Source organism: Pyrgilauda ruficollis, unplaced genomic scaffold, assembly GCF_017590135.1.
Source record: "Pyrgilauda ruficollis isolate IOZ18807 unplaced genomic scaffold, ASM1759013v1 scaffold111, whole genome shotgun sequence".
NCBI lineage: Eukaryota > Metazoa > Chordata > Aves > Passeriformes > Passeridae > Pyrgilauda > Pyrgilauda ruficollis.
In genome coordinates, this window is record NW_024509322.1 from 1,670,433 (window position 1) to 1,683,675 (window position 13,243).

Below are 13,243 nucleotides of genomic sequence, written 5' to 3' on the forward strand. Positions count from 1 at the left end.
CAGGATGAAGGAGGAATGATTGAATCTGACTCCATGTTCTTAGAAGGCTAATTCATTATTTTATGATATTATATTAAAGAATGCTATAGTAATACTATACTAAAGAATAGAGAAAGGATACAGACAGAAGGTTACCAAGAATGATAATGAAAATTCGTGACTCCTTCCAGAGGCCTGACACAGCCTGACCATGATTGGTCATTAAGTCAAAACAATCACCTGTTGCATAAACAATCTCCAAGCACATTCCAAAGCAGCAGAACACAGGAGAAGCAAATCAGATTATATTATTTTCCTTTTTCTCTTGGGCTTCTCAGCTTCCCAGGAGAAGAATCCTGGGCAAAGAGGATTTTTCAGAAAATGTGATAGTGACCGACCACAGCCTACCACAAGAAGACATTGACCTGTGGAAAACAACCACGACCCACCCCAGCCTGACATCGACTTGTGGAACTCAATCATGACCTACCCCAGGCTGACATTGGCTTGTGGAACCCAACCATGGTCTATTACAAGAAGACATTGACTTGGGAACCCAACCATGGTCTATTACAAGAAGACATTGACTTGGGAACCCAATCATGGCTTACTACAGGCAGACATTGACTTGTTGGACCCAATCATGGCCTACTGCAGGCAGACATTGACTTGTGGAACCCAAACACAACCTACCCCAGGCAGACATTGACTTGTGAAACTCAACCATGACCTACTCCAGGCAGACATTGACTTGGGAACCCAACCATGACCTACCCCAGGCAGACACTGACTTGGGAACACAACCATGACCTACCCCCGTCAAACATTGACTTGCTGGACCCAACCATGGCCTACCACAAGCAGACATTGACTTGTTGGACCCAACCATGGCCTACCACAAGCAGACATTGACTTGTTGGACCCAATCATGGCCTACTGCAGGCAGACGTTGACTTGTGGAACCCAAACACAACCTACCCCAGGCAGACATTGACTTGTGAAACTCAACCATGACCTACTCCAGGCTGACATTGACTTGAAACCCAACCATGACCTACCCCAGGCAGACACTGACTTGGGAACACAACCATGACCTACCCCCGTCAAACATTGACTTGCTGGACCCAACCATGGCCTACCACAAGCAGACATTGACTTGTTGGACCCAACCATGGCCTACCACAAGCAGACATTGACTTGTTGGACCCAACCATGGCCTACCACAAGCAGACATTGACTTGTTGGACCCAACCATGACCTACTTCAGGCTGACACTGACTTTTGGAACCCAAACACAACCTACTACAGGCAGACCTTGACTTGTGGAAAACAACCATGGCCTACCCCAGGCTGACATTGACTTGAGGGCCCTGACTGAGCTTCTGCCCCAGTTCACTGTTCTGTCCCCATCAGGCAGATCCCATCGTGTCCTTCACCCATCGGCAGCTCCCAACCATTCCTGGTTAATCAAAGCTCAGCTGGCACCACTGAGCACCTCCCCAGTCACGTCCAGTTCCACATCACTTGATCCTAAATAAATCTGGGGGGTTGCCACAGTGATTGTTGTTCCCAAAGGGAAGGGAAAATTGTGGGATTTTTTGCTGACTGGAGCAATCTCTGCTGCACTTTCTGTGGAAGTGCTGACTCCCTCTTCTTTCAGGCTACATTCGTTTTCACGTTCCCTCCAATTTATGCATGAGGCAAGGGGAAAAATCCCTTAATATTCCTTATAAACTGGCAGATGGTATCGATAATTTTTTTTTTTTTTTTTTTTTTTACTATATGCAGTAAAATGCAAATGTGTGTGGCTTATTTGCAAATGCTGGCATTAATAACTGATATTTAAACAGGTCAGATTAACACTTTTACTGATCTATTAAAAAGATTCTTTTCCAATCATTTACACACTCAAAATCAATTTTAATACAACATGTAAATTGAATGTAATTTTTTTATACAAAATTGCATTTATCTTCCTGAGCCATTAAATTTACTATTTAATATGTACTTTCCAGCTCACTTGGCTAGAATTTCATTGCTCTTTATCTGTATAAATTTAATTAGCCTTGATATCATCAGTATATTATAGAACTAATTAAAGATTTAGATAAGTGCTGAGGGTGCTTGTTTAATACCCTATAAAGTTCCATTTGGAGAGCAAGAATTTCCATCTTTCATTAGGATCAGCCGGTTTGGAGCTACAAGGAGTGGCTCAGACATTGTTTTTTGAAGAATTATTTAATGGGGTTTAATGGATTTATCCTTCCTTTGAAAAGCTGTGTAATTGCTGTGTCTCGCTGCAGGCTGGGAGGGCTCCGAGGTGTTCAGGGATTTAAGTGCTCCGTGCACGTGGGGATGCTCAGAGATCCCCATTCCCAAAATCCCGGAGTTGTTGAGGTTGGAAAACCCTCCAAGGTCATGAAATCCAAGCTATGCCCAATGCCCACCGTGCCACCAGCCCTGAGAGCCACATCCTTGGACACCTCCAGGGAGGGGGACTCCAAACCTCCCTGGGTAGCCTTTTCTAACTTTTTCCATGAGGAAATTCCTTCTGATCTCCCACCTGAGCCTCCCCTGGAGCTCGTGTTCCCAGCAGGGCAGCGTTGTCCAAGTGATGAAGCCCAGGAGGAAGGGAAAAGGAAATAAGAAGGAAATATTAATGAGAAAATAATAGATAAGGCAGATAACTATCAGGATAAAAAAGGAGGAGGGAGAACAGGAGAGAGCTTTGGGAAGGGTGGTGATGTTCTGCACGTCCCTTACCCTTCCCTTTGCTAATTAATTCTGCATTTAAGAGGTGATTTCTCATCTGTGTTTGACAAAAAGCTCAGCAGTGGTGACAAACCCGGTGACAGAGCTGCACGTGGCACCCAGAGGTGTTGGCTGGGGGGGTTTTTATCCAAAATGGCTTCATCTGTATAAAAAGCAGCCCCCAGGTGAGCTGATTTATATGTAGGGCTTCATACGCTGTCTCTGTGGTTTAAAATTTAAAAGGGAAAATAATTGGATTTTCTAACGAGGCTGTCTCTAATTAGAAGGCTGTGCTTGTGTCCTTTTGAATAAATACACTTGTTTTTCTTGCCTGGCTCTGTACCTGATCAGAGCTCTGTGTGGGTACTGAGCAAGGGGTGAGGGCTTCCCACCTCTGATACTTTTTCCTGCCTTGGATAAATGACTTAATTTTAATTATTCTTCCAGCTTTTTTTTAAACAAAACCCCCAGTATTATCCTTCCATCCCTTGGTTATTTATTAAGGGCAGTGATTTGCAGAGCTACCACAGGAGTGTGAAGCACCACTGCACTCCAAATTCACTTTTGTTTCTTCCTCTCCTGCTTTGTTTCCTTTCCCAAATCATTTCCCGTCTTGGAATTTTGCAGATTTTAGGGTTTTCAAGTGGGTCTTTATGTGTTCTTGTGGTAGCACAGCCCCAGAGCCACCTGTGCCTCCTGCCCCAAATCATGCCACGTGCCATGGGGCAGCTGCTTGCAAGGGGCTGTGGATGAGGTGAGCACAGAGAAGATGCGGATTACAGTGACAGGAACATTTTTGGCCTCATTTTGGGGTTTTTCAGTAGCCATGTAGGGGCTTCTTCCTCACCCCAGGCACGCAGGAGAAGTGTCCAGCTCTTGGTGTGGTGTCTGAGAGGAGCTGAGGTTGACCAGAACAGCAAAACCATCTCTGATGCGAGCTCCCCTAAAGCACTTTGGGCTCTTCTGGAGGCACAGAAGGAACATTCCTGTTGGTGTCCCCAGAACTGCTCCGGGTTGACTGAAAAACAAGGAAGAAGTCTGAAGAAAAGTCAATCAGGATTTACATTCCCTCCTGGAATGGTGTCCTGAGGGTGCTGTCCCTTATTTTAGGGTTGTAGCTGCAGCTGAGGATGAGCAGTGGTTGGAAAGAGGAGCTTGATCCATCCCTGGAAGTGTCCAAGGCCAGGTTGGAGCAACCTGGGATGGGGAAGGTGTCCCAGTTGGAATTAGATGATCCTTAAGGTCCCTTCCAACCCAACCCATGTGTGATTCCATGAAAAGCCACGATGGAGCTGTCCCCTCCCATCCCTATTTTCCATCTCGCCCTCAGAAGCTCTGGAGCTGGAACCAGCAGCTCCCACATTTGCAGATCTTTGATTTAAAATGCTGCTCACTGACGTGTGTGTGCAAACATCCCCACAGCCTTCACCAGGTGCAGGAATTACAGTAATTGCTGCTTTGCCTGCATTTTCCTTTGGTGTTCTGAGCTTTCCAAATTACCTTTGCAAACTCCTGCCTGGAACTCATCTCTCCTGCCCCATAACCATTCTCAGCTCTTCCCATTCCCACCTCTAATAACTCCAAAGGGAAAAATGCCCCATGGGATTTTCTTCTTTCAGCCAGGCCTGAAAATTCATTTCTTTTGCATTACTTGACTAAAGTCACCTTATTTCTTGCTGTTTTCTCCTTTTTTATTTTTTTTTTCCACTCACTCATCCCCCTCTGTATTTAAATATCATGGTTCCACCATGATCGTCAAATATCAAAATTGAGTGATTTTATAACCACAGCTTTGGTCTTTTTTTATCATCTTCAGTTTCTTGCTTGTCCTGCCTGGTGGTTTTTCGTAAAATCACAGAATTTGGGTTGGAAAGGACCTTAAATATCATCCCAACCCCTTGCCATGGGCAGGGACATCTTCCACCATCCCAGGGTGCTCCATCCTGGCCTTGGACACTTCCAGGAATCCAGGGGCAGCCACGGCTTCTCTGGGAATTCTATTCCAGGGTCTCCCCACCCTCACCATAAAATCTTCCTTCTATCCTGTCTCCCTGTCTCCTCATTTAGTTTTTTATCCAGATTTTCCATAAGTGCTTCCTACTTAACCTTTTTGACTTTCCCATTAGAGCAGCAATTCTGGGTGCTGCCAAAGCACCTCCCTAATCTCCCAAAAGAGAGGGAGATAAGGCAAAGAATTTCTATTTCTCTTGTTTTTTTTTTTTTTTCATTCCCTTTGGCTAATTCAGTCAAAGAATTTCTATTTCTCTTTTTTTTTTTTTTTTTCGTTCCCTTTGGCTAGTTCAGCGCCCAGACTGGAATTCCTGCCTGGAGAATCCGTTCCTGTCTGATGCAGAGCAGGCCTCCAGCTACATCAGGAAGGGATAATTAAAGTGGGATCCTTTATTCTGAAACATCACCTCCTCTGAAGAGGAGATCAAGTCATTCTCAGGGAAATCAGGATTTCATTTGGAATTCACCTGGCCACCTTTTGAAAAGTTGGTTTTTTGGTGTTTTTTTTTGGGTTAGAGGTGAACATTAGCATTTAAATGGAGAATGGTATTAATAGCCCTCAGAGGAGCTGGGCTCATCCTGATTGCCTTTCCTGAGATTTTTTTTTCCCCCTAAATGAGAAAGCTTCTTAATTTTTATTCTCTTTCTCCAAGAACAGAGTTCAAGAGACCATTTTTTAATATGGGAATCTATAGATACATCAGCTCAAAATGCCTCCTTGCAGAATGGGTTCGTGGTTGGCAATCTGCTGTTTTCTTTCAAAAGTGCTGCTTAAAAGCCAACAAAAGGAAGTGGTTTGGGGGTCAGGTGGATTCTGCATTTTTGGTTTGCCCATGGGATGGTTTTTTCCTGCAGCTGGGAACCATTTCCATCCCATTAAAGGGATATTTGACCTTCCCTGTCTGCTCTTAGCACAGAGCTGTTCCTCATGTCGTGGTGGATCTTCCAGGGGCAATTCCAGATGGATAAAGGGAGCAGGGAGTGTTCAGTTTTGTCCCAAAAAATGCCCAAAAAAAAATTCAAGGCAGCTTTGGACTCAATCCCATTGCCAGTGGTCAGAGGAACAGGCCATGAGTGTCTCAGTTGGGATGTGAGCTCATCACATGAAAAATGGATGTTATTTTTTAAAGAATTAACAAACCTTTGTCATCCAAACCATCAAAATTAGTTAATTATCCTGCTTGAGCAGGATGTTAATGATTTGGGATCCCTCAGGCAGTCCTTCCCTCCTCATTCCCCAAAATGTGCCATCAGCACTGGGGCTGGATGCCAGTGGAGAAGTTTTTTTACCATCCTGAAGAGCTGAAAGCTTGAAGCAGATTAATTCCCTTGTAAAGAGCAGCTCTAATTCCATAGGAATTCGGGAGAAGAATTCCTATGGAATAAGAACAACCTTCCTAAGAAGAACAGATTCCTAAGAACCTGTTCCATGTTTTTGTGTGTAAAATCTCTCCTGCCAGATCAGCCCAACAAATCCCATCGGTGCTTTTCAGCATGACACAAATAAGTGACAACTGAGAGTAAACATGGAAATAAAAGGATTTCTCTGTTGGGATGAGTCCCTGGGACACTTTGTTCCCATCAGCTGCATCCCCACAATCCTAGAATGAGTTGGGTTGGAAGGGACCTCCAAGATCATCCCTGCCATGGGACACCTTCCATCATCCCAGGCTGCTCCAAGCCCGTCCAGCCTGGCCTTGAACATTCCAAGGATCCAGGGGCAGGGAAGATTTGCTCCAAAGCAAAAAAATCCGTGGCCTTCCCAAGGTGACAGAGCACCTTAAGGGGAAAAAAAGGCAAATCAGGGCTAAATCTGCACAGAGTGGTCAGTGGGCAAGCCCAGCAGCACAGCCCCCTCCTCTCCTCACAGCTCCTTCCTCACCTGTCCTAAATCTGGGCTGACTGAAGAATTCCTGCACCTCACAAAGACGGGATTCATCTGCCACTCTTCTCGGGATCAGATTATTTTTTAATTAAAAAATTCCTCTAAAATAAAAGGGGAGCAGGCGAGGCAGCAGGGAAGGAGCACAAGGTGTGCATTTTTAATTGGGTGCAATTAAAAACCTGCCGCTCTGGCATGGCAGCGCCCGCGGCCAAGCCCAATTTGCATGAGTAATTATTCACTCCATTACAGAGTCTGCTCAACTTTGCCTTCCTTGTCTTTGAAAGTATTAATAAATATTGATCAGACACTCTCCTGTTTGCCTTCGCCCAAGCAGCTCTGATGGACTCAGCCTCTGATGTTATCAAATAATGAAATATGAAAGAGGGAGTGGGATGAGCCTCTTGTTCTGTGATTTTTTTATTTAGGCTCTTCATTTTCCTTCCACAAGTGTGTTTGTCCCTGCCATTATAAACCCTCTTTTGATTATCAAGAGGTGGCTGAGGAAAGCAAGTTGTAAAGGATGGAGGGAATAAATAAGTGGAGGACAGGTGAGGGGAATCTGCTCCGTGGAATGCTGGCCAACTGCTTTGTGGTTTTAAAGTTGAGGTTTAGAACCAAGGAAAAGAATTAAAAGTTATCAAAAGCTCAGTCTGTCATCTGACAAATAGGTTAATAAATAATTTTGTGGGATTAGCAAACCTAACCAAAGAGCAAATTTAGCTCCCCAAGATCTCTTTTGGCTTTAAGGTGGGCACGGCCGAGCACGGGGAAGCTGATTTACCCTTCCCAGATCATCAGCCTGGGCAGGAAAAGCTCCCAGGGCTCAGCCATGGGATATCTGGAGTGAGGAGAGAGGAGGTCAAAGCAGGAACTGGATGGGCTTTAAGGTCTCTTTCAACCCAAACCATTCTGTGAGTCTCAACAAAGGGGATTTCTGTCACTTTGACTTTAAGACCTGCCCACGTTGGGTACAGGTCACCCAGAGAGGCTGAGGCTGCCCCTGGGAGTGCCCAAGGCCAGGCTGGACAGGGCTTGGAGCACCCTGGGATGGCAGAAGGTGCCCCTGCCCATGGCAGGGAGTGGAACAAGAGGAGCTTTGAGATCCCTTCCAACCCAAACCACTCTGGGATTTTAGGATGACGTTCAGCAGGAAGATGCCTGCGCTTTGTTCAACTTTCTCTGCTCGTGGCACTGCTGAATAAAAGCAAGAGCTCGTGGAATTCTGCAAAAGGTCTGGACCACCAAGCACCACAACTACCCAGGGTGTTTTTCTCTTTGCAGGCAGTATTACGAGATGCTCTACAACACAGCAGACGAGCTGCTGAACCTGGTGGTGGACCAGGGCGTGAAGTACACGGAGCTGGAGTACATCTACGCCCTGAACCTGCTGCACCGCAGCCAGACGGGCGTGGGGGACCAAACCACGCAGAACATGAGGCTGCAGCGCCTCAAGGAGATCATCTGCGAGCAGGCTGCCATCAAACAGGCCACCAAGGACAAGAAAATCACCACCGTGTGACCCCCTCTGCCACCCCCCTCACCCGCGGCCGGCGGGTGGCACCTCCCAAGTTTTTTTTTTTGTTTTGTTCTGTTTTAATCTAAGAAAAAGTGGGAATCTTCTGGGCTTTGTGGTGAGGAGGGGAATGCCATTTGAGATTTGGGGTTGGGGTGGTTTTGGTGTGTATCCACGTAACGCTTCTTCGATGTTCTCCCAAAAGTGATTCCACAGCAGGAACCCCAGTGGGGTTTGGGGTGGGATGTTTGGATTTGCTCTGTTGCTGCTGCTTTGCTTTGGGATGTAAAGGGAGCTGTGGGGTGGGAAAAGGGAAAATTGGGTCTTGGAAGTTCAGACCACACTAAATAATCAGCACCCTGCCAGTCAATCCCAGACCTGGTGATCACATGTGGGACCTTGATGGTTTGGAGATATTTTCGGAGCCTGCTCAGCTCTGCTAGAGCTCTCTCCAGGTTGTACCCACGTGAAGTTTCCTGCTGTTTCCACTGCTAAAAGATGGAATTGTTTATTCCTTCAGGTGGTGATCAGCCAGTTCTGCACGTGGGAGGTAACACGGGACCATTTGTTTCCACTTCTCCTCTTTCATTATCCCGGAGCCATCTGGTGCTCCTGCAGCGCCGGGTGGATGCAGGAGAAAATTGCCAATATAAAATAACAAAAAAGCTTCCTTCTCTTGTCCTGAATGTTATCTTTGAGTTCCCCCCAGCTCCAGAGATATTTTGTGGCTGTCACTTGATGCACTGGAAGGACGGGCAGGGTTGTGTAGCTCAGCACCAATGATCAGCAAGGGCAGGAGGGCACCAAATCCAGGGTCTGAGGCACACCCAGGGCACCAATTCTGCCCTGCCTTGACCCTCTAAATTCACCTGGCAAAAGGTTCCTTATTCCTCCAAAATCAGAATCCACTGCACTTGTATTTGCCAAGAAAATTGGGGATCCAGCTGGGTTTCCTGTGCTGAGAAAGGTTCTCTCTGAGCTGTAGGTGCTTTGTGTGTCAACCTTGAAATTGCAGAATTAAAGGATGTTTAAAAGCCCTGGTGGTTTGTCTGGCTGTTTTTAAGCACTGTCATTCCTGAGGTGCTTAAAACATTCCTTTCCAGGACCAAATTCAGTGTTCTCCAAGGCTCCATCAGTGTGGAAAGGATTTTCTGAGTCACTCTGTCCAACCCTCAGCTACCACGGACCAACTCCATGTAAGAAGCAGAACCCATCAGTTCTTGTTGCTGAATCTTGAAGATTCCAAGGTTTTTTCCCTCCTTTTATTCACAATCCAAATTTTTCTCATGTCAATACTGGCCATTAACTGCAGGAGTTCCTTCCTCCCTTTCCCTGATGGGTTTGCAGGAGTGGGGGAGAATTCCATGAGGGATGGTGATGGGATGTTCCTGGGATCACAGATCCACGTGGAGGTCCTGGAATGCTGGATATTCCCTACCCAGACTTTGGGAAAGGGAAAAGGAGCTGCTCAGGACAAAGAAACGGGATTTCCATGTCTCTTGTCCTTGCTTGGGACAAGGAAATCCCATTTTTGGACCCTTTGAGGTGTGGGACTGATGTGTGAGGAGCTCTGAATTCAGACTGGGCTGCTGTGGCCTGGTGTGCAACTGGTTAATTATTAATTTCTTAATAATCTGAGGCTCTGCTTTGCTGATCTCAGGCTTTGCAGTCCACATTTCCACCCACCCAGCAGCTGTGCTGGTGGGGGACAGGACAGATTGGATAAAATCAGGAAAATCTCATCTTTGGGAGTATTTTTGAGTCTGAAACAAATTATTTAAATTGTTTTTCCTCGAGCTGCTCCTCACAGCCCCACGAGGTGTGAACAGAGCAGCAGTGACACTCAGGGCCTCACCTACAGCAAGTGGAGAGGAAAGAGAAGATTTTGCAATTGAGGTAATTAGAGTTTGCAATTAACTGGTGCCTCCTCAAGAGCTCAGACTCTCAGTCCTCTCCAAACCTGCACAAGGGAAGTGAATGTTCCAGGGATCACACCAAGGAGAAAGGCAGGAGCAGCATGTGGAACGTGGGAATCCAGAGCCCAAGCACCTCATTCCAGCCCCCCACAGACATTCCCTGCTCCAGCTTCTTGGACTCCATGATCTCAGAGGTCTTTTCCAACCTTAATTCCAGGATTCTTCCTTGCAGCAGCATCTTCGAATCCTCATCAGAGGATCCTCACGGAATATTTTTTCCTGGGAAGGTGGTTTTGGAATGGAGAACGTTTTCTTCCCGCCGTGAGTGTAACACACCACAGATGTTGTGATTTTGAAGCACAGAAATGGGGTTTTTTATCGCAGGGAGTTGTTCAGCCTGGAGAAAAAGAGGCTCAGGGGGCACCTCCTCACTCTCTGCAACTCTCTTACAAGAGGTTGTAGCCAGGTGGGATTTGGTTTCTTCTCCCCTAAGCAACAGGAAACGACCTCAAGTTTTACCAGGAAAGGTTTAGATTGGAAATGAGGGAAAAGTTCCCCTTGCAAAGGCTCGGAGTGTTGGTGTTTGTTTCAAACCCTCTCTCACTAACAGGAGATACCGTGGGTGTTGGGGAGAGATTTTGGGAACAGCTTTTGTTTACAGAGCTGGGTGGTGGGTAGAGACAAGCTGTTGTGGTTGGGAGTAAATAACTCCTCAGACAGCCCCCTCACCGTGTCCACACCCCCCTCAGCATCCCTCTGCAGCCACACTCGGGGGCTTCCTCTTGGACAAGAGGGTGGCTCTACACTCCAGAGGCTCCTGAGGTGTTTGGGAAGTCCCCTGAGGCCCCATCTGGTCACCAGGTGTTTGAAGTCCTGGACTCTCCACGGAGGAGCCACCACCCTTTTGGGTTTGGGCCGAGCCCCCCAGTCCCTCACTGGTGCTCAGGGGTCCTCAGGGTCTTGTCCAGCTTCACCAGGTTCCGGCTGTCCTGGATTTGTCACTTCTGAGGGGTGGAAGAGAAGCTCAAGGCTCCTGAAACATCAGCCCTTGGGAAACTTTCCTGCCTTCCCAGCATTGATTTTTCCTTTCCTGCTGTCCGGTTCCTGTTTTCTCTAGCCTATGGAAATTGGGGCATTTATAAAACATTTGCAGTGGGAGATGGTTTCCCAAAGGAAAAAACACAACAGGGTGTTGGAAACTGTGCAAAAATCCTGGGAACCTCCTTTAACCTTGACCTGAGCTGTGCAGAGCACAACCTACCCCAAATCTGCCCTGCAGGAGGGACCCAGTCCTCACTCTGGGATCTTTTACAAGAGCACAGAACATCTCCAATTCCGCATCCAGTGCTGGAATCAGCAGGATTTGGAGCAGCTGGAGAGAGTCCAGAGGGATCCATGAAGCTGCTCCAGGGCTGGAGCCCCTCTGGAGTCAGGCTGGGAGAGCTGGGGGTGCTCCCCTGGAGAGGAAAAGGCTCCAGGGAGAGCTTCCAGCACATTCCAGGGCCTGAAGGGGCTCCAGGAGAGCTGCAGAGGGACTGGGGACAAGGCCTGCAGGGACAGGACACAGGGAATGGCTCCCACTGCCAGAGGGCAGCCATGGATGGGATCTTGGCAATGAGGAATTCCTGGCTGGGCTGGAATTGCCAGAGCAGCTGGGGCTGCCCCTGCATCCCTGCAGTGTCCAAGGCCAGGCTGGACACTGGGGCTGGAGCAGCCTGGGACACTGGGAGGTGGCACCAGAAGGGCTTTGATGTCCCTTCCAACCCAAAGCATTCCATGATTGTGTTCCCTTGCCCCACTCCTTCCCCACAAATCATTCTGCTGTCCTGACATGACCCTGCAGGACACAACAGTTAACAGACAAAGCTTGGAGATTCTGTTTTGTAGAGCCCCATGAAATGCCAGCAGCTCTGCCAGGAATCATTCCAGGGAAGTGCTCCTTTGGTGCTTAAAGAGACAAGGAAATACTTCTCCAGACCACAAACCCGAAATGTTTCCATGGGGGCTGTAAATGTTCATGAGGGTTTCACAATTTCCTTTTTACAGCCTCATAATCTTTACTGGGTTTTAATTATCCCACAATCTTGAAGCCTGTGCCAGACACAATAGGAAAGGTGGAGGGAAAAGCAAATTGCTCTGATTCCTTTCATAGTTTGAGTGTCAGCCTCCAACACATCCTCTCCTGAGGGATTCTTCCCTTTTTTATCCTCTTGATTAAGGAAGATACAAACCTGCCTGGCAGATATAAATTCATATATTGGATGTACACACACAGGCATGGATAGGAGAGGGATGGATGGATGGATGGATGGATTCCTGGGGGTCTGGCAGAGCAGAGGGGAGAGGAGATCCCTGCAGAGGGAGAGGGGAGGGTGAGCAGAGGAGGGAAAGGCTGGGGCTGGAGGTGGAGAAGGTTTCGTGGGCTGACAAGGTCAGCAGGAGCAGGGAGGTCACTCTGCCCTGCACTGGCACTGCTGGGGTCGCACCTCGAGTGCTGGGCCCAGCTCTGGCCCCTCAGCTCGGGAAGGACCTTGGGACACTGAGCACATCCAGAGGGGACAGCGAGGCTGGAGAGGGGCTGGAACACCAACCCTGAGAGGAAGCCCTGAGGGAGCTGGGGGTGCTCCCCTGCAGAAAAGGAGACTCAGGGCTGCCCTCAGCACTCTGCACAGCTCTGAAAGGTGCCTGTGCTCAGCTGGGCTGGGCTCTGTCTCCAGCAGCACTGACACAGCCACAGCACACAGTCCCGAGCTGTGCCAAGGGAAATTCAGGCTGGGTGTCAGGAAAAAGCTTTTCCAGCAAGGGGATAAAGCTCTGCCATGGCTGCCCGGGGAGGTGCTGCAGTCACCATCCCTGGGGGTGTTGAACAAGCCTGGATGTGGCACTGGGTGCCAGGCTCTGGCTCAGGGCTTGGGCTGGGCTGGACTCCATGGGCTGCAAGGTCTCTCCCAGCACGGCCATTCTGGGAATTCTGGGAATTCCACACCTCTGGCCCCCAGCTGGGGCAGAGCTGATGCTCTTGCTCCTGGCTGAGGCTCTGGCACAGGGAGGCCGAGCCTGAGCTGAGCAGAACCAGGACTAAGGAGAGAGGAGACTGGGCCCAGGATGGCCCCAGGGCAGGGACTGTCCGCTGTGCTGGCACTGCTGAGGGACCCCCTGCAATCCCGGGGACAGCTCTGGCCATTCATG

At 48.2% G+C, this 13,243-nt stretch overlaps 1 protein-coding gene across 1 annotated transcript in view; it reads left to right on the top strand.

The window, feature by feature from the left end:
* LOC121358917 (exocyst complex component 4) overlaps positions 1-9,168 on the top strand; it is a 70,957-nt gene extending 61,789 nt beyond the window's left edge. Inside the window, exon 9 of the mRNA XM_041477495.1 lies at positions 7,907-9,168. Within this exon, the coding sequence (XP_041333429.1) occupies positions 7,907-8,144 (238 nt within the window). The 3' untranslated portion in view covers positions 8,145-9,168. The remainder of the gene's footprint in view (positions 1-7,906) is intronic.
* Positions 9,169-13,243: the final 4,075 nt, after the last annotated feature.